The sequence below is a fragment of the Convolutriloba macropyga genome, chromosome 3 (assembly GCF_964194025.1).
Source record: "Convolutriloba macropyga chromosome 3, txConMacr16.3, whole genome shotgun sequence".
Lineage (NCBI taxonomy): Eukaryota > Metazoa > Xenacoelomorpha > Acoela > Convolutidae > Convolutriloba > Convolutriloba macropyga.
The window spans coordinates 26,063,146-26,084,392 of record NC_134470.1 but is presented as its reverse complement, the minus strand read 5'-3'; the positions used below and the strand labels follow the sequence as shown (position 1 = coordinate 26,084,392).

At 36.0% G+C, this 21,247-nt stretch overlaps 1 protein-coding gene across 1 annotated transcript in view; it reads left to right on the top strand.

Moving 5' to 3' along the window:
* LOC142336105 (uncharacterized) overlaps window positions 1-21,247 on the top strand; it is a 211,573-nt gene that overhangs the window by 182,894 nt on the left and 7,432 nt on the right. Inside the window, exons 12-19 of the mRNA XM_075384652.1 lie at window positions 7,628-7,842; window positions 7,919-8,009; window positions 8,384-8,685; window positions 10,800-11,216; window positions 11,579-11,669; window positions 12,050-13,172; window positions 17,491-17,832; window positions 18,072-18,200. Of these exons, the coding sequence (XP_075240767.1) occupies window positions 7,628-7,842; window positions 7,919-8,009; window positions 8,384-8,685; window positions 10,800-11,216; window positions 11,579-11,669; window positions 12,050-13,172; window positions 17,491-17,832; window positions 18,072-18,200 (2,710 nt within the window). The remainder of the gene's footprint in view (window positions 1-7,627; window positions 7,843-7,918; window positions 8,010-8,383; window positions 8,686-10,799; window positions 11,217-11,578; window positions 11,670-12,049; window positions 13,173-17,490; window positions 17,833-18,071; window positions 18,201-21,247) is intronic.

Sequence of the window (21,247 nt, the reverse complement as noted above, 5' to 3'; positions counted from 1 at the left end):
GTTCATAAATTCTATAGCATCGTTTCTGAGGTAAAATACACTTAAAATTTTTCATTGATTCGAATAAGTTTTGTTATTTTTTTTTCAAAATAAGAGCCCGTTTAATTACGTTTTCGGAGTTATGGAAATTTTTATGCTCACATTAGGAGAATTGGTTAGCAAATTGCGAGGTGAAAAGAATGCTCAACATTTTTCATGGCTGCGACGCTGTAAGCTGAGCGGAGCTATATTGCGGTGCTCTTGGTTTTTTGTTTAGCCGTCTGACGCATTTTTTTGTTTTGGATTTGTTCTAGAACATTTTGTTGTTTCACATTTTTGGTCACTTTTTGACACTTGATTCTTGCTTTTTGCATGATCTAAATTTCGTGCGTTCATAAGTTATGTCTGTTGTTAAAACAAAATCGAATGGAAGATGAAGTGTAACAAGGGGACGAGTACACCGAGTGGTGAATGCTTCTGATTCTTACGCCGAAGATTGGGGTTCAAACATCTGCGTTGTTAATACTTTTGTGCCCCAAAATGTTCTCAATGATAGAATTAGAGTTTGGAATTAAAATTTTTTTGGGTGGCCGCGATAAACTTTTTTTAAACTCATTCCTGTATCTGTTTCTATCTGTATTTTACGGCACGCAAGTCTATTTCGAAGCTATTCCGGCAGTCTATGCCGGCTATGTTTTTCTAATGGTAAAAATTTGGAACCATTTCCTCTTCGGATTATAGGTATCAGGGGTGCTGATAGCTTGAGAGTGGTTCGAACACTTAAGTTCAAGTGCATGTTTGGTACTAAATTAAAAAAACATAGCAGGACAAGACGTGAAGCGATTCAAAAATTTTTGCTGACTAAAGAAAAGATTAGACCGAGAATGGAGAAAAAATGGATTGGGAAAACCCCTTGGAGAAAAATTCGATAAAAAACTGAAAAATAAATCAGTCAAATTGTCGCTTGTGAACAAAAAATTCAATCCAGATTGCGAATTTTTTGTTCAAACACCTTTTTATCACTCTGTTTTGAAAATGAAGTGAAAAAATTGATTCAGCAAATCCATTCGCTCTTTTGTTCCACTACTGTTTCGGCGTGACCAAAATTACTTCTCCAATATGACTTCAAAAATCATGAAATTGTGAACAGATCTTTAAAAAACGTAGCAGGAACAGTCGTGAATTACAGTTCTGAATTGAAGCAACTAAAGAGAAAACTGGCAACCTCCTCTGATAAAGAACAGCCTCTGATAAGAAAAAATCCAATAATTCTCTCACGAATTTCTTTTCTTTTAGAAAAATGTTATCAAAATTTTTGTGCCCTCTACGCATCGTTAACCTCTACGCAATGGAAGTTTAGAACGCAGGCGCCAACTAAGTAGAAAACGACTGCAGAAATTGAAAAGGACATTTCAAACAACATTCGGCTAAAAGAACGATTTTTACAAAAGTGGCATCAAAGTCAATAAAACACGCAATTAAATCTGAACTCGTATCTTTCAATAGAAAGCAACTTTCTATCAGTATATCAACTTTAGCGAAAAACAATTGGTGGAACACGCAACAAAAGTAGCAACAAATGCAGGCAACGATCAAAAATTCGAAAAAAAAATTGTCGAAAACAAACATTCTCAAAGCCAGTAAATAAAATTTGTAGCAATAACCCCTAAAATATAGACTCAATTAGGTGTAATTAGAGCGCAAACGAGACCATTAATAAAGCAATTATGCATTATTAGAACAAATATATTACCTTCAAGAAATATTCGTTCAGAAAACAGAAGTCAAATTGCCGCACGTGGCAAAAATTCGCTTTCAAAAACCGAAAATCTTATCGACATTTTTGCACTTCACTTTAGAAGTCCTTTGAAACGACGTCACGCTTTAACACTGCTCGCTTTTCGCTCCTCTTACTACTCCAGCGTGACAAAAATCTCTCCTCCAATTTGACTCCTCATCGACAAGAAAAGGTTAAAAAAAAGTGAACTTATCTCCTAAAAAACGGACAGCGAACCAATACAATTCAAATTTTAAGTGTAAGACATTTCGCTGCGGTTAAACCTTTCAGCGGTGAATTCTGGGTTCATTCATTGTATGGTTTTTGATGCGTCTGGTTTGTATGCGATGGTAGTGGGTTATAATTGGGAAAGCCCAATGTTTTTTGTTCAGTTCACATTTTAAAGTAATCTGCGGTTTTGTAGGATTTTAATGCAGTTGAATAAGCTTGATGAAAGTTGGTAAGCCGGTGAAAAATTGAATCCATTGTGAGAACATGTGAATATGAAACTCAACACAAATGCGTAGGATTTTGACGATTGAGTACAAGAGATGAAAATTGGTGCTCTTGTGTTATGATTGAACTACTTACTTACTGCACTTTTTGCGTATATTTGAGCTTGATTTTTTTTGAAAAAAAAAGCATTTTCCTAGGTGCCCTTGCTAAGCACGATCAAATGGCGTAGTCGGTAAACTCTGCCTTGATTTCGGCCATGAATTCTCGATGTTTGGTGACTCCTTAATTTCCCTTGGGTGATCAGTCCTTGGTGAATTTCTAGAACTAGTTTTATGAGATTCTTTATTTTATATGAATATCACTTTATCAACCATTTAGGTGAAATCATCGGTGGTTTATCGAAATTAAGTTATCTGATAAAATTGAGATATAAGTATATTTGAGCACATATACGTCTATACCTTTGCCTGTACAGGTAAATTTACCTTAGTTTACACCTTAACTTATTGGAGATGTTCATGCAGTTTTTGGTCTTATCTGAACGCACCGAAATGTACCTCACGTCTAGCTGAAAATTTAAAAGTCATTTTACTGAGCTAAAACTTTCATTTATCTTAGCATTAACTAAAAAACCAAACCACCTGAGCGATCAAGGCAGCATTACCTGAACTTGCTTAAAAAATAAATTAAAAAGTTAGGTGAAGACACTTCTAGGGGTTATTAATTGCTCTGGAAAGAAGTTTGAAGCAAGTATTGTAAACATGCGTGTCTTTCTACGAAGATTTGTATAGATTTTCCACAAGTATTTTTGTGTGGCAAGTTAGTTCATGACGAACTTTCGAACATTGACTTCTCTTTTACAACGTTGACTTATGTTTTCGGATACTGGACTTCAAAAGAAACTTAGTGAAGCGAGGGTTTAAAAAAATAGCGTGGCACTAAAAAATAGCGAGGCAGCCAAACTAAGGAAATTAGTTTGCTATTAAATCTTAGAAACGCACGTGAAAAACACGTTTACAGTATAAATATTTTTTGATGCGCCTTTAAGTTAATTGCCCTCTAAAGTCTAATTTTTTGCTTGCCTCGTTTAGTTGCCCTACTTATTCACCTTCTCGCAAGAGTAAAATCTCGGTTGTCTGGAAAAACCGCTTAATTTTCACCCTTTGATTCTCTAAACTCGTTAGAATAAATCTTTGAATTTGTGTAGCATATACTTATTTTATAATATATATTAATTAGGAACTGCTGGTAATATTAAAGATTGAAAGGTCATTTTTAGAATCTTTCCCATATTTACCTCATTATTTCAAAACTACACACCCAACATACCTGACCCCTCCCCTAGCTACCTCTCCCCCAGCAAACCACCCAGCTATCTAACCCACAAAAAATTACGTATTCGTCACTTGCCTTTGCCCTGGTGCGCCACACTCACCATCACCACCAACCCCCTCCCGGATTAAGTCTGAATCTTATCAAACAATTTTATTTTTTGGTCAAAAGAATGGTCATTAAGCAATTACTTTATTTCTCCTTTTCTTTAGTTTTCTGATTTAATTAATGTTAGTTCACATTTATTTGCACGACTCTTGGAATCGTTTATAAATTTCTCTCATTCGAATTGTAACGTTTTAAGCAGCTGAAATCAATTGGCGGCAGTGTACAACTAAAAGTTAAATGAAAAGTGCGCCGAAATTGGTGTCATTTCTCATTTTTAATCTTTTCCGGTTGAGCTCAGTACGTTATCTCCCCCCGTTACAAAGCATCTGCCATTACATAGTTAATCATTATGTAAAAATATGGCACGTGCGTCTAGAGTGTGCCAATACTATGCACCCACTAAGCTTGGGGTAGAAACGGAAAAGATCCAAATCTTGAAAGGCCTTAATGAACTTCTTAATTCTCTACCTCGCCCCGCCCGCTCCCCCTTCGAACTGAACCAGGCTGCATTGCATTACGGCTCTCATTAGTCCTTTGAGATCAATCCTTTCGACGTTAGTCGGTTATGTCAAAATTTTTGCCATACAAGTATTGGAAGTAGCACATATGACAAAAGAACAACTGTATTGAATTTCTAAATCCGAATTTTGACTAGTTACTTTGCTATACCAACATAGAAAGTTTAGAGCGACGTCATAAATCTCCAATATGCTTTGATTTAGTTGATTGCATTATTGACTCGGTGGTATCGTATCAAACAAATGATGATTTTTCTTTTCATTTTCAGAGAAAACGTTACAGAAATTTCAACCATAATAGTTTGCTATATTTTTTCCTTAACTGATATTAAAGTAACGTAAACGTAACGTGAACCATATCTATACCTTAACATAGTCAGGATAAATTTACTTTAAATTGAAGTGTGTGGTGATAACTCAAATGAATTGGTACTATAAGAAAGAAAAGTAAACGAGAAGGTTCGCATGAGGGCGTGATAGAATGATCGCATGTTTGGGATCAATGCATCAATATACAATGCATCAAATAATGATATTTTGTTTAGACCTTTGCAGAATTCAAGTACCTTCATTCGAACATTGGATAAGCTTTGCTGAAAAAACTTTCAAAAATGATACACGATAGTTGCCTTTAATCTTACTTGCGATAAAAAATAGACAAATAGACTCGTATTTGTACAAATCCGAAAATTGTTGTAAATTATTTGAATTTGGTTGCTGCGCCTAATGTTCTTCCTAAAACAATGTATTTTTTAACAGCAGTCTAAAAATCTAATGGATCTCTTGATAGATCTTCGCAGGTTTATCGTAATTGAGGTTTGGATTTTGAGTCTTTTACATTGATAAGCGATTGAGCGGCTGTTTAAGATGAGTAGAAATCTTTGAAAAAAAAGATGGGAACCACAATTAATGGGAGAGAACATACGATACCATCAGCGATTACTTAAGAACGAAGGAAGCAGTTTCCCCGAAGGTTTATATAAAATAATCAATAAACCAAATCAAGTATCTCAAAAAGTCAAAAAGGATAGAAAGACGGGGCCACAAAACCTACCAAGCATCTGCCCCTTACAGTTCTCCTTCAAACAGTTGAACAGTTTTATGTTTAAAAGGAAAAAATTGACGAAATTTAATGTATTGTAGTCTCCAGTGCAATGAACAGCGTTCACAGTGCGGGCAAATGGCTCTTTAATCAGTCAAAATTCAAAAATGAATACCAATTCCAAAAACGGTATTTTTTAATCTGTCAATTCAAAAATCAAAAAAAGCTGAGAACTAGATAGGTCAAAATTGAGATAATTATCCAGGCTAAATTTGGTAATACTATAGAATGCATTGATACGTTCCTTGAAATTTTTATGTTTGAGAGGAGAGAAATGTTCATTCAGGTTTCTTCAGGATAAAATTTTTCTTACATTAGTGGTAATATAGTCACGTGCAATATTGTTCGGTACTTTTGTCTTCTATTGATCAGAACCTCCTAATAACTTGACAATTGAATTGGGCTATCAAAGCTTGTTTCAACCCATGAAAAATAGACTCTTCTTCAGATCAATTTTGGCAAATCCAATATGGCATTCTTCCTTTTTCTAAGCTTTTCGACTACAGGACAGCTACATACTGTCACAACTTACTTAAGAACATTAGACTTGCCTTTCAAGATGACGCATTGTCTTCAACGTAGTTTTTATCTGCATGAACAAAAAAAAATGCATTCAAGATAATGGTGGACTAATGCATTTATACTAGTGTCCTTGCTCAATTAATTTTGTTCTAAATTTACACTGCCGTTCTGTAAATATTTAATCTTATATCAACAGATCTATGCTATAATACTGTTTTTTTAATAGTTAACAACTTTATTCCAAATTACCATTTCTATGTCTTTTGGTGGAGAATGTCCTTTTGGTTGACTGTCTTAATCAACCTGACACATCGACTGAATGTACTAATCCTTTCCAATTTACTTCATTTTAACATAATAGAGACAGCAGTCTGTGTTCACTTTAAAATTAACTACAATTTGAAAACTTTTTTGCTTCAACCATTTAACTTTTTATAAATTGATGAAAAAAATAATGGTGATAGTTTCTTAGACTCTGAGTAACGATAACTAGAAAGTCGAAACCAGGCTAGACAGCGGAAGCAAAATTTTTTCAAGGCAAGATATGCTGTCAGCTGTTTTTTTGCAATAAACAACGCAGACTGCGTGTTACTGAAATTAGCTTTATCGCAAAGCAATGTAACAGCAAAGCAATCGCAAGCAGTTTTAAATAAATGAATCTGTATAGAACGCCGAAATTTTGGATTTGTTCTAGAGAATTGTAGTACTTCTCTGACACATTAGATTCTTTTCGAATGGTACGAATATACAAATATCGATGTAACCAACAGCGACAAGCTTTGTTCGATGATGACATTTACCGAACGTTACAGTTCTCATGAATATTGGCGTAATGCGTTCTCTTTATAAATTTCGCCGGCTTCTTTTGATTGAAACTCCCGACCTAATGACATAATTCAAATTTTTCGACTTGAAAAGATCTAACAATTGATACAATTGACAGCGACAACTAATTGAAGAATCTAATCGAACAGAAGGCTAGGAAATACAAAACTCAATTTGAATCAAATTTCAACTGAATTTGAATCAGATTTAGAAAAAAAGATGTCTGAAAATGGCATAAAGTCTATCGTAAAATTTATGGATTTGATCCCTTCCGAAAAAAAAACATTCGAAATCATGAGTTCTGAACGCTTTCATCTTGAAGTTTAGACGCATAGAGAGGTTTAAAACGTTACGTTTAATATTTAAAAATAAAAATGCCGTAGATTGCCTAATTGGGTAAATTTAGGCTATCAAAAGAAGACAGAACAGCTGAAAAAAGGACGATATTTGCCTTACTTTTAATGTGTTGAAAAATTGAGTGTCGCATGTCTGAACCACGTGAAATTGAAGTGTGAGATAAACTTAATCTTGATAATTTCAATCTCATTTAGTATTGAAAACGACCTATTGTGCCAGATTGTCATGAAGTGTGAGCAGACAATAATTTAATTTTGGCTTTTGCAGACACTAAAATTTATTTGAAAGAAATGCTTAAGTTTGTTGTTTGACTTGGTTAAGATGGAAATCATATTTTGCCTGCTATTTTAAATAATTTCTCAGAGATTAATATTATGAACGGTACTTCAAGTAGTATCGAAGACAATATGGATCATGGGATTGCTGTGGCGAGAACTATCAACTATTTTCTGGAACCGTTTAGTATGCTTGTCAGTTTTTGTTAAATTTGTAAAAAGAAATTTGACAGATAGATATCAAGTTTCTTTGTAATTAATCGTAAAACCTGTGCAGAAATATAGTAGAAGGCTCACAGTGGAACCGTTGGAAGAATTTTCTGTAGTCAATGATATACCGTTTATGGTGAAAGTTCTTGTGCTCGTTTCAAACTAGGTCAGAGAAAAATCGCCAGAGAGATCTCAGAGCCCGCAAGCAATTGAATTTGAGACGGTGAAGCCAGGCTCAGGAGGGGTACCAGTTGGCGGAGCAGGGGGAGGGGGTGGACTGTCACCCGAGAAGGCATCAACTGGCAAGAGTGAGGAAGCAGCCGTGAGCAATGTAGAAAGCGCTTTTGACATGACCAAACTGTCACAGTCAGATGCCGAATTGTGCGTATTGTTTCACGATTTCGTTTGCTCGGCACAACTTATTGATAGTTGACGTTAATTTGTTACTTCATTTTAGATTGAAGTCATTGTTTCGGGACGCGAAGAAAGCCGCTGAAAAGGAAGCTTCAAGTGCAGCAACTGTTGCAGTATCTAAACCAGCTCCACAGGTTTCAATTTTCAATTATATTTTAATCAAAAATAACTTTGTAATTCTGTCTGGTCGAAATATGGCCACAAACTTTTCTCAGGTTCATATACGAATTCTGAAAAAAATGGCTGGAAATCTAAATGTCTTCCCTGCATTAATTGAATTTCTGATCTTCGACGTGGAACATATAACTGAAAATTTTGACATTGGAGTGTAAGGTGTGCAAAACGGGAGTATGCAGAAATATTAATGCAGTATTAAAATTATCAGTGGATGAAAATTTTGTGCAGTATTATGCAAAATAAAGGTCTGTTTTGAAAATAAAAGCAATGAAGTTTTGCCCATGTAAGAGTTTACACAAATAGTTTGGAGGATGATGATTTTTCTATATAGGCACTGCCTTTTCCGCCACCCCATATGATCCCATCGGGAGGCGCAGCCGCGGCTGCTGCTCTGTGGCCAGGGAACCCCGCGGCCGCTCTGCACCTCAACTCCCTTTTGATGCCCAGTATTCTACCGATGCCCATGCCACCTGCTGCAGCGGCTGCTGCTAGTGCTGCAACTGCGACATCCGATTCCCTGCTTGGAGTGCCTTTCATGAAGAAACCATTGTCGGAGAAAGAGTTCTATGAAAGGCAGAAGAAGTTGACCAAAAAGAGCGGAGATACGAATAATATTCGACGTCTAGAAGCCAAGTAAGTAGACTTTTACGAGGACATTTTGAAAATCAACACTGCATCATTTCTAACAATTATAACCATTAAAAGACTCTGCAAGTTGTCAACTTTGGTTATGGTTGAAGGTACAGATTTGTACTAAATTTTGTTTTATCATATGATAAGCGCCTGCTTTTCCTGATATTTTGTTTAAAATGGAAAAGTTTTGATGTTCATTGCTTATCTAAATAAACTATGGGTTTTGGTCCCCCGAGTAGTCAAATATTACAGCGCATTGCTCTTGAATGCAATAGTTTTTCCGACCTACCTTAGGGGAGGAGGAACTATATGCTCAAATAGGATTTTTTATTCAGCGAATTTTTGCCTATCGATATATTTATCGTACCGAGATGTGAGTGATATCAATATAAAGCTGGTCTATAAAGTTTTGGAGGTTGAAATTTTCATGAAAAATAGCCTCACTTCCGTTGTTTTGTTCACATTTTTCGTTTTTGTAGCTGAAATTTCTATCAATTGCGTTAGCAAGGCCAGTTTTGGTCTTAGCGTTGAATTTTGCATTTAAAACGGATCCGTTATGCCTGTATTCGTTTTATTTTCTAGCCTTTTGACTTCCTAAGTAGTTAAAATATAATCATTTTTTCTTTGTTACTTGAAATCTATTAGTTGAAAGCTTATGTTTGTTATGACTTCTTAAAAAATTATTTTGTAAAAAAATAATGAATCTTTGAGCTTCGCCTGTTTTAATCTTAATTCTGTCACCTTGTAGCGTAGTCTCAGCAAAGAAAGAGGTCGCATCTCGTTTCAAATGAATTATATTGTAGTCTTCATTGCTGTTTTATCTTTTTAGTAGTGTTTTTTGGCTTGCTTGGATACTACGAGTTTTCATAACATTTTTGTTCACTTCTGGACATTTTACCATTTTTGAGTTGTTTTGCTGTCTTGACACATTATTATATTAATAACACCTTAATGACAAGTAACATATTACATTAATGGTGTTGAAGAAAGGTAAGAAGGTGCAATTGTTAATATTTATTGGTTTTATAGAAAATACTAAAATTTTAAAGGCTTCGACACCGTTTTCTCGTAAAATTTAATTCTTTTTGATTTTTGCCTGTATTTGTTCTTTTTAAAGTTGCATGTCATTCTGGATAGTTCTCAAAATTTTTTCATGAAGGGTTAAAGCTATTTAATGATTCAGGTAATAGCTAATGGTTTTTTTATGACTTTGAAACTAGTTGTTTTCAAAAAGTATAATTATGTTTTCTAAATTTGCCCTTTCTATTTTTTGTCCGGTTGTTATTTATTCTCAATAAAGACAGGTCCCATATCTTTTCTCATGAAATTCAAGTAAATTTGTTTACTTTGGGATTTAGTTGATGCTATTTAACCTTTTTCATTAAGTATTCAAAAAACAATTAGATAATGAGTTTTGATCGTAATTTAATTTAATGCTAGTCTCTTGTTCTTGTTAATAGCATGTATCATCGGCCCTCTGATTAGGCTTTGTTTAATTTGTTTAGTGGTTTGAGTTGAAAGGGATTTCCTAATTTTATACACCAATTAATTTTGATCAAAATAATAATTTTTGAATGTTTCCTATCTCTTACTCTTTTTCGCAGAAAATTAAACCAAAAATGTGGTGGGGTCGGAACATTATGTGCAAACGTACATTGCCGAGCCTCCTTGTTGATTGCTTTTGAACGAAGTTCATAGCAATTATTGTAAACGTGTGTGTCTTTTTTTATGCAAAATTTTCGCTTGACGTTTTTGACTTTCCGAGTGACTTTTATGCCCTTGACTTTTTGCGTTGCGCGTGATCTAAATTTCTCTCTCAATCACAATTTCAAGCAGCCGAACTCAATTGGCGGCAATTTAATACTAAATGTCAAATGAAAAGTGCGTCGAAACTGGAATTATTTTCTACTTTAAATCTTAGTGGTATATGTTAACCTCTAATGTGGTTATTTGAAGCCCACTATTGATTTTCTTAGTCCCATATAGGCTCCCCCCGACTGAAGCAGTCCGCAATTGATTAAAGTTCCCACTAGCCGTTCGAGAGCAATTCTTCCGACGTTTAGTGGGTTATGTTTTAAAAAGCATGCATGTTTTCAAGACGGTTGATTTTTTAGGCTATTGGAAAAACAGCTGCAACAGTTGGCTTCTAGCGATGATCCGCATCGAAGTGATCGCAAAATGCGGAAAATTCCGCGTAGAAATAGATCACGGTCACCTGGTGGTGGAAAAATTAGGCCCGAAGTCAAAAAATACGCTCGGGGTTCATCACGTGATCGAGATGAAAGACGTAAATACAAATACAAAGATGAGCGGCATGTGGATTCCAAGAGACCAGTAGAGGGCCGAAGATACGAGCCCTATCCGCCTCAATCTAAAAGATATAGGAAGTACAGCAGATCAAGATCTAGGACTCCACCTGGTGTTGGCGGGGGTGGCAGAGGTCCAAGCCTATCGAGGAGTCCTCGAACTCGATCGCCCTCTCCCAGGGGCTACAGACGATTGAGACAAGAAAAGTCACCTTCTCTCATTGAGTAAGTTATTCTCTTCGGTCACCTAGTATCATTATATTGCTCAAAATGTGTCCTTTTAGATTGCTTTGGAGCTATTTGTTTATTCAGCGCCTGATACCTTTGATCCTTACTCGTTTTGATCGAGATGATTTTGTCGGCTTTTAGATGTTATGTAAATCGTGGCTCCTGCGTTACATCTCTAGAAAGATAGTGTATTTGAGCTCGCAATGTTAGACCCTCGGTACGTTATTGCGTTCAATGTCTAAATTTTAAATTAGCAATGCAGATTTCCTGAGAGTTTAGCTTGTGCAGTTAAATAGGGTCAAGGTTTAAGGGAACAAATGATTTTTCACGTGTCACTTGTTACACGAGATGTATTTTAGAATATCTGATCCCCTGGAAGAGGTTCTCCGATCGGCTCGACAAAACGTTGAACATGTTGAGGAGCAGCAGAGTGGCGGTAGACCAATCAAGGTAAATTTCGAACCGTATGATATTGTCAATTTTTGTCGTTTTCAGTGCTCTATAGTTTTGTAGAATGATTGCCGTTTATTGGTTATACGGATCTAGGAAATAAACCCCCACGGAAAAGTTATGATTCTAATAGGAAATAGCCCCCATAATACCATGGAATTTCAGTCTTGATAATTTGTTAAGTTGTAACAGTTCCATAACAGTTGCCTCGGGCCGCTAAGGCATGGCGATGGCCCGCGAGGCATGGCCAAATGCGTTCAATGCGCAACTTTTCAACAGTTAAATGGGGATATATTTCCGTGGGATATTTTTTTCGCTGGGTTTTTGACCTAAAATTAGGTAGGTTTTGCCAAAACGGGGTACTACTTCCTTACTTTTAGGATTTCAAGAAGAGAGCGAGAGAAGAAGTTCTGTCATCGCCTCATTCTAGACACCACAGGAAGTTCAAACGACGTCAAAGCATATCTAAATCTAAATCCCGAGAGGTAACAAGTGTTTCTCCGAGATCCTTCGACGAGCCCAATGAGAATAAAATGCCTTCTGAGACACAAGAGGAAGTAAAGCAAGTGTTCGAGCGCAGTGACCGTCAACAAATCGAACCAAAACTCGGAAATGTGGATGAAGCTTTACTCGAGAACAACAACCAAGTTCACAGGGAACCAGCAAAGGAACCGAATAGCTTTTCTCCGGATATGCGAGAAGGGACTCCCACTTTGGACGAGAAACCAGAAGAAATTGCACCATCTGTACCTCAAGTTGACCTGTCTTTGCTATCTTCAGTTGATGGCCTGATTAGATTTGAAACGGAGGAAGAGCGCAAAGTTGCTGAAGATATCCTGAAGCAGGCTCAGATTAAGATCCTAGAGCACAGAAGGAAAATGCTGTTGTCGAAACAAGACGCAAAATCGAACAGTGGTACGCCAGAGCATCCAACCCAGCAGGATACGCTAGCTCCTGAGAAAACTAAAGCGCTGATTGCGTATGTCGAGTCTCCGAGAAGTGAAGCTGGTTCCGAGATATCTAAAAGGGATTCCGATATAAGACCAGAGATAGTAACTGCTGAGAAGATCAGAGAAGCCAAAGATGAGAAAAAAGAACCCATGGGTTTGGTTCAATATGCCTCTGAAGGGAGCGAAAACGAACATGACCAAATATTGTTTCCGAATTCTGTGGCGGAAAAGTCTCCCCAGAAGAAAGGAACCAGTCATAATGAACATAAATTGCCTACAGTTAACTCAGGGAATGATCAACTGAACAGATCACACGATAAAATAATGACCCCAGTTGAAAATGGAGATAATGAGATTGCGGGTACAATAAAAAGTGAAGCGCCTCATCCGAGAGAGAATGGTGAAGTCTTGCTCGAGGAAAAGGAAGAGAGAAGTAAAACTGGAGTTCCGACTGTGGTGGATACGGAAAGCGTTCATTCATCTCAGGAAATGGCGTCTCAGCCAAGTGACTATGACCATCCGCAGCTCTCAGGGGAAGATGAATTCATTCCAGGTACGCGTGTTTTTGTTGTTTCCCGTACTTTTTGCTACCCCCACATGAAAACTGGTCCGAATCCACCGAATGACAGAGAAGCGCAGTCTTCTGATAACTAGAAGTGATAGGGTGCTATGTCGTGGCGAGAGAGATGAAGCCTTGAGTGACAGGAAGGGACTATAAGAGGTGCCCAGTCTCGAGAGCTTGAGTGCAGTTGTTGTAATGTTGTAGCTCCGTAGGCTCGGAAGTTAGATTCTGGTTCTAATCCAGTCCTGGTAAATTTTCAAAAAGTGATTGCACTGGCTTCGAATGCCATCCGTCATTTAGTTCAGGTTGCTGTTTATTTTTAATAGCCGTGTAGCGATAGAGGCTATTATTGGGGACATCGTGGTTTTTTAATAGCCGCACAGCGATAGCTGGGGCTATTATTGGCCTTCTCTTGGTTTTTTACAATTCAAAGAATTTGAATTGTATTGGGGCGCTGTCTTTTTACGACTCGAAGAGGAGTATTGGAGAAGTCCTTTTTTAATCAATTTTATTGGAGTGATTTTTGAAGCGGGAAATGAAACGCGTGAAAAAATTTGGAGTGATTTTGGTGCTGAACAAAAGTGAAGAGAGGAGCGAAAAGAGAGTGGTTTTTGTTAATGCCGCTGTTTTTGAGAGAGCGAGAAATTGATGTGTGAAAAAATTTCCTCTAAGCGAGCAAAATTTTTTGTTCACGTGCGGCATTTTAAAGCAGTTTTTTTTTATTTATTTTGGTTAGGAGGTTTGGTTATGATTTTGTTTTAATTTTAGGCTGGTTCGGTAGTGCTTTGAAGGCTTTTGGAAATTCATGTGAATTTTATGATAATTCGGAGGTTTTTAATGTATTTTGCTGATTTTCGGGCTAATTTTTGCGTTTTTTGACGATTATTCTAATTTACTGGCTCAAATGGGTTTTGAAGAAACTCCTTCTAATTGAGCAAATTTATGGTAACAATTGGTTACAATTTTGTGGGTAAAAAATCTTTTTTTTTGTTGAGAAATATGACAAATAAATGGCGAAAATTGGAACTATTTTTCTTAAATTTTTGCAGTTTTTCTTTTTTTGTCTGTTTTTAGCTAAGTTTCTTAGCCTATTATGACTTGCCTATTGTTTTGCGAGCAACTGGATACCCTATTGGCTGATGGGAATTTTTCTTTGGATTTATATGCTTTTGAAACTCGAAAAAAATTTGATAACTTTTTCTAGTTTTTCAGTGAAAGTTGTTTTTAAGAGCTTTCTGTTCATAATTTAGCCTAAAGTATTTTTCAAAATTCACATAGGTGGTTTTAGTAAAAACTAGTTGTTTTGATGAAGTTATTTTGCAGAGATAGGTTTTTCGGGATCTCAATTTATAACAAAATTTGATCAGATTTTTTTTCATATTTTAACAGATTTGATTTTATCTTTACTTTTTTGTTTCATGGTTTTGTTTCAAGATAATCATAAATTAGGGAAGGAACGTTTTCTTTGATGAATAGTTGGATGGCGTTTTAATGGATTTTCACTTCGAGTCGTTTCCGGAATTTTTCCGGCTATGTTTTTTTTAAGATCTGTTCACACATTTTCATGATTTTTGAAGTCAAATTGGAGTAGTGATTTTGGTCACGCCGAAACAGGAAATAAAGCGAAAAAGCGAGTGGTTTTGCGGCGTGAATTTTTTTCGCTCTAATTTTAAAGTAGAGTGAGAAAACGGTGTTTGAACAAAAATTCGGTTTCTCGGTAGTGGTTTTTTGTTCACATGCGACAATTTCACTCTGATTTTTACTGTTTTTTTTCGATTTTTTGGATCGGATTGATTTTTTTCTAAATAGTTTTCCCGATCCATTCACAGCTCATTCTAGGCCTAGTTTTTTGTTTGAATTAAATTTTCATTTCTCGCTAGTGGTTTTTTTGTTCACATGCGGCATTTTGAAATTGATTTTCTATTTATTTCTTATTTTTGTGTTCTGATTTTTTTTAAAATGGTTTTCTCAATTCACTCAAATTCCATTCTATGTCTACTTTTTCTACTTAGTCAATGAAAATTCTTTGAATTGTACGTCAGGACTTGTCCTGCTATGTTTTTTTTTTTCGTCGTCATGATTTTTGTTACGACCATATGACGTCACAGCCACTTCTTGTTCATTCGTTCATGCAATTTCAACTGAATTACATGTGTGACGTCATTTTTCGCTCTTAGTGGAGCAAGTTTTTTTGTTCATTTACGTGATTAAATTTTTGGTCACACTTGACTTACCTCACTCTCAAAAATGACTTCCTCACTTTGAAATTGATTTTTTTTACTTTAATTCAAAGAGAGAAGGTCAAATGGGTGTGTGTCACTCTAAATGAAGATAATTTGAGATCAGCTAATAGAGGCAGCAATAACTTATACAGATTTGTAATCAAAATATAACAGATCAGCCTTTAATGAAAAGACGAATTTTTCGGTCTGTCTTTTTTACTGTTTTTTTAGACTGCCGATCTACGAATCTATTGCGGCTATTTTCTGGCAATCTGCCAGCTATGTTTTTTTTTAATTAAAAGAATTTGGATTGGGTTGGTGCGCTGTCTTTTTTTAAGATGTGTACACACATTTTTCAATGACTTTGATCTTTCAAAACGGGATAAACAGGTAAAGCCCAGCGGGCATTAAGTTCCATTAGAGGCCCAAAGTGGGCTTTAGTAGAGTTCAACTGCTTAGAGTGGTGCAACTGCTGGGATGGCCTTAATTTAATATTAAAATGTCATTTTTAGGAGTTTTTGAGCTCAAAATGGTGCATTTTTCATATTTTTTGTGTGATTTTTTGAGTTTTTTGTTTGATTAGTCGGAGGTTGAAGTTTTTGAAATATGATAATGGTCTTTTGCGAGACACAATTACTTGTTATGAACTCTATGATCTATATGTTCTGGTACTATAAACACAAACTCAAAATGATACTTATTTTTGAGATTTTTTTAAGTTTTCAAAAAATGTTTGTCAGCCTCAAAGGCCAGGGAATATCCTTTTGGGTTTTATAATAGGGCATGGCATGACTTCTAGTAACAATGGAATGTTACTTTTATGGATGTCAACATTTTATTGCCTCGAATATTAGCATTCTTTTTTTTGGATAAAACCTGCCATTTTTTCAAGTTTTCCTGAAATTTTTGTCAATCTTTGATTTTTGTCCAGCCTCAAGGGCCAGCAAACCTATTCCACTGTCTGACAAAAAGTTATTGTAGATTTTTTGGTGTCAATGGAATTGTTTCTAACAATTTAACACTTCGAATTTAAGAAAATTTTTGATAAAATTTGAAAAAATTTTCAGGTTTTTTGAAAACATTTTTTTGTTGAGTTTTTCTTGCCGCAGTAGCCAGGTAACCTCCTCCAGGGTTTGATATTTTGTTATTACATAGTTGTTAGGGGCAATGGATTGGTTTTCAGCTTCTTGATAGAACGAAGTATATTGTTCGATAAAATTTGAAATTTTTTCTAAAAATTATCGTCTTTTACCTAGTTTATAAATCTTTACGAGCCAATGATTTTTTAAGGCTTGGTATTGGGTTAGTGGATAGCCTGTAGAGACACATAAATTGTTCTGAAGATTTGAATATCACAATTTTTGGCAACATTTCATTAAAATTTGCAATTGATTTTAATTTTTTTGAATTTTTGATTGAACTAAAATATTGTTTTAGTTTCTCAACTTATTGATGATTTTGTTTGTGTTTTGGCCGGCATTGTTCATTTTATCTGCTGTTCAGGTAGAGTACTTCTAAGGTTTTCATTCAATTCTTTGTATTGTATTTCAGTACTTGTGCTGCTATGTTTTTTTCGTTCGTTGCTCCATCGATGATTCTTGCGACCTGACTTCTTGGACTTGACTTTTTCAATTTCAGTGATTTCTTCTGTTTTGCCATTAAATTTTGTGCGCGTGACGTCGTATGTTCTGCTTTTAGGTCAATTGCGTGACTTACTTACTTTAAAAATGACTTCTGAACTTCAAAAAAGTAGTGAACTTTAAGTTTTATGAACATTTACTAGATAAAGGTCAATTATGTGCATCTAAGTATTGCCAAACGTATATGCCCTAGTTCTTGAGTATTAGAGTCTTGAGTTTTTGATTTCGAATATCAGTTTTGAAAAAGCTCCATTAGGGTTTTTCCTTATAGAGCGTATGTGTTTAAAAATGACAGTCCGAATCTAACCAAAAAGCCTAGTGGTCTATTAAAGGACTGGTGGTCAACCTGTCTCTCGGATTTCGTTAGTTGTTTCAATTCATGGGTAGCCACACACGCCTATCGCGGCTATTTTCGGCAATCTGCCGGCTATGTTCATTACTTTTAAGGTGTCAATGACGGAATTGAGTCGATGGGCGACAGTTCACCTGATAAGCAGAAGAACACAGATGTGACGCCTCGTAAAAAGAGGAAGCAGCTTAGAGTCGAACCTCCGCCGCCACCACCACCAGCAAAAGAGTCTCTAACGTCTGCTGGTGGTGCTGCCATATCTTCCACTGCAGACTCCGATAACAACGATGTAGAGCCAGTGGGTAAGAAGCAGAAGAAGGAAAAGAAATCCAAGTCGAAGAAGGCTAAGGAACGGTACCAGAGTCCAGTAGAAGACAGCCAACCGTCTCCCAAGAAAGAGTCCAAATCTAAGAAAAAGAAAAAGAAGAAAGCTAAAGAGGGTAAGCAGCCGTTGATCCAATTCGTAAAACCTGTAAAATATGGAGCTTTCTGCTGATCTTACTTGCTTATCCATATAAATGTTGATGTTGTACACTCTTCCATATTGCTCAGCAAGCAGATCATATTTGTAGCTTTTTTCAATCGAATGATCTGTTATAGTATCAGAGAATTAATGGAATGCCGAATTAGTCACCTGCGATTTCCCAGTTTTTAATTTCTATATTTCAAATATTTACAGAGAAGGAGTCGAAGAAGGGAAAGAGTCGGAGGTCGCGATCTTCAAGCAGCGAGTCCCAGTCGAAGGAACTACCCATTTCTAGTGATATTGAAGAGGAGCAACCGACACCTACTTCCAAAAAGAACAAGGGTGATGACGTTTTCAAAACCGTTCAAAAATTACTGCCTTTTCAGTAATTTGCTCTTCTAGTCAGTTTTTAAGTATATAAGCACTTTTTCTACTTGTTCTTAATTGATGCAATTTTGCTGGATATTCTGAATATTCGGCTGAAGGATTGTATGTAGTTTGAGTAAAGACAAAATTGAAAAGCCGCTTTGGTTTTGCGATACTTTATATAGATGGCTGCGGCCTAATTTGATAAAATTATTTGAGTCCTCTCCGTCACTTCCCGGCAATGGTTTTTAATTGTTCTAAACGAAATTTGTACCGATTATATTAGTCCCGTGATCTCTTTACGACTCGAAGAGGAGTATTGGCATTACACGGGTTTCTTTTTAAGCTGAAGCAAGTTTGTTAATGACTTGAAATTTGGATTTTTTTTTCGTTTTTGAATGTTGACTACTGTGTATAATATTAATTTTGTTTCTGCGTAATGGCAGCAGAACACCATTAGGCTTTTAGTCTTCCTTAACACCAGTTTGTTCTCAGCTGTTCTTTTTTCTATTATACCCACACATCTCAGACTTCATTTTGTGAGCATAAATGCTATTTTTGGTGACTATGGCATCTGAAACTTTCACGTGGTACCATCATTGAAGCCAAGAGTAGCCAGGCTATGGTCAACTTGAAGCTATGGTTAAGTAAGAACTCATCCTCACACAGACACCTTCACAGAGGCAGGGAAGCGAACTATCAATCATTGGCGTGTCAATCACGCACCTTACCTCTTGGCTATCACGCCACCAAACATTGGACTTTAACAGTAGCTTAGTTTCTAATATCTAGTTATTAATTGATCTCAGACGAAGTTTGTAGCAATTATATTAGTTCTGTGGTCGTTTTATGTGATTTTTCGTTTGACCATTTTCAATCGCAAAGACTGTCAGTGGGGTCAACGGCGTCAATCTTTCGGCTATGTTGATAATTGCCTATTTGTATGTCGAGTTGGATCAAAGCTTTTCGGTGCTAAAAATTATAGTTGAATGAAACGCGGATTTGTATTACTGAGGAGGTATACGTATATTTCAAATTATATTGGGTTAAAAAATAAATAAATCGTGATGAAAAGAGGTGAGCTTTCATCCAGAACGTTAAGTAGCTGAGATCAAGCCGGGTATAACTAAAGCCACGCTAATTTGCGACAGATTACTAAATTTGTTACCAAATGTAATATCAGAAGTGCCCCAAAAGTTATTGTTTATAAAAAATAATAATTCGGGGCCCTGATATGGGGCTTGTTAGTTTTGGATGAGGCCTAACTTTAAATGGGCGTACGTTCGGTGTCGCTGTAGTATTTTGTCCGCATCGATTAAGTTTTTCGTTTTGTCTACATTCATTAGATACATATTGATGGCTTGAGATTGAGTGATCATAAGATGTTATGATGTACAGATGTACAATCTTTTGGATTATACAGATCTGCCTTTGACTTTCGATACTATCTTATCTTTGCATGTTAATTTTTATGCAAAGTTCTTCGATTTGTATTGTCTTTCAGTTATCTGTTTTGTTTATGTTTTCCTGAACTTTGTCTTGCCACTTCTGAATATTTTGAAAGTTTTTGAGGTCTTTTCTTGTTTAATAGCCGCCGTCAGCCTCTCAACGGTTATTATTTAGGCGCTCTCCTTTTTTACAATTCGAAGAATTTGAATTGTATTGGGGCGCTGTCTTTTAAGATGTGTTCACACATTTTCATAATTTTGAACTCAAATTTGAGTGGTGATTTTGGTCACGCCGAAACAGGAAGTGGAGCGAAAAAGCGACTGGTTTTGCGGCGTGAAATTTTTTCATTCAAATTTTTAAGTAGAGTGAGAAAACGGTGTATAAACAAAAACTCGTTTTCTTGCTAGTGGTTTTTTGTTCACATGCGGCATTTTCGATTTTTTTAATAAAATTTTCTTCTAAATGGTTTTCCCAATACAGTCATAGTTCATTCTAGGTCTAGTTTTTTGTTTAGTCATTGAAACGTCTTTGAATTGTACGTCAGGACTTGTCCTGCTTTGTTTTTTAATTCGCTTTATCTTTTGATCACGTTTTCTGTTTTACACAAGTGACGATTTACACGCTTGACTTCTGACTTACCTCACTCACTGTTTCAACTAAATGGATTTTAAATTCTTTTGCGCATTGAATTACGCAATGTAGTGAATACAGTCAAAGTCAAAAGTGCAAAATCAAAAGAAACGCGATAAACCTGTAATTCTCGGTCATAGTGCATTAGGTTGTCAAAGTTCATAGAGCGACTGCTAGCTGACATTAGTTTTAAGCTTAATACCTTTCAGTTTAGAAGCTGAATTAAGTATAGTTTTAGAATCTAACTAAAATAGCTTAACAAATTTGAGCACTTTCTAAAACTTCGGAAAAAATTCTGTCAATTTCTATCTCTGTTTTTCTGTTTCAATGCCAATGTGCGTCAAGCGCGTCAACGGTGGCAATTTTCCGGCTATTTGCGGGCTTTGTTTCTAGTGGAAAAAATGAAAAGATCTGATCGTATTCGAAGTCGATTGTATTTACGACACGGTAAAAAAAACCTAAAACAACCCAACGTTTTTAATAGCCACCTCAGCTTCTCAGCCGGCTATTATAGAGTTCCTGTTTTTTTACTTCATCGATCTAAAATTTTTCGCTTCACCTTAGTTCACAGCTTGTTCAACAGTTTCTCTAGGCTAGTTTCACTCTTTGCTCGTACTGCTCAAAGTGCGTTTAGACAGCAATTAAATTGAGAATGAACAGAGTCAGTATCAAGAAACGGAATAAGAAAAAGAAACGGAATCAGAAAAAGAAACGGGATAAACCCATAAAGCCGAGTTTTAGATGCCTGTTGCTCGAACTTTGTTCTTATAATTCTTAGATATCATCTGTAATTGATATTGGTATTGATACTAGCTCCTGTATAGTCTCACTATGAAATAGGAGTATGTTCAACTACAAAATGACATCAAAATAGTTTGCATTTTAAAATTGTTTTCGTACAATTTTTTAAAATTTCTTTCAATCCCAATCGTGGTTATTGGAAT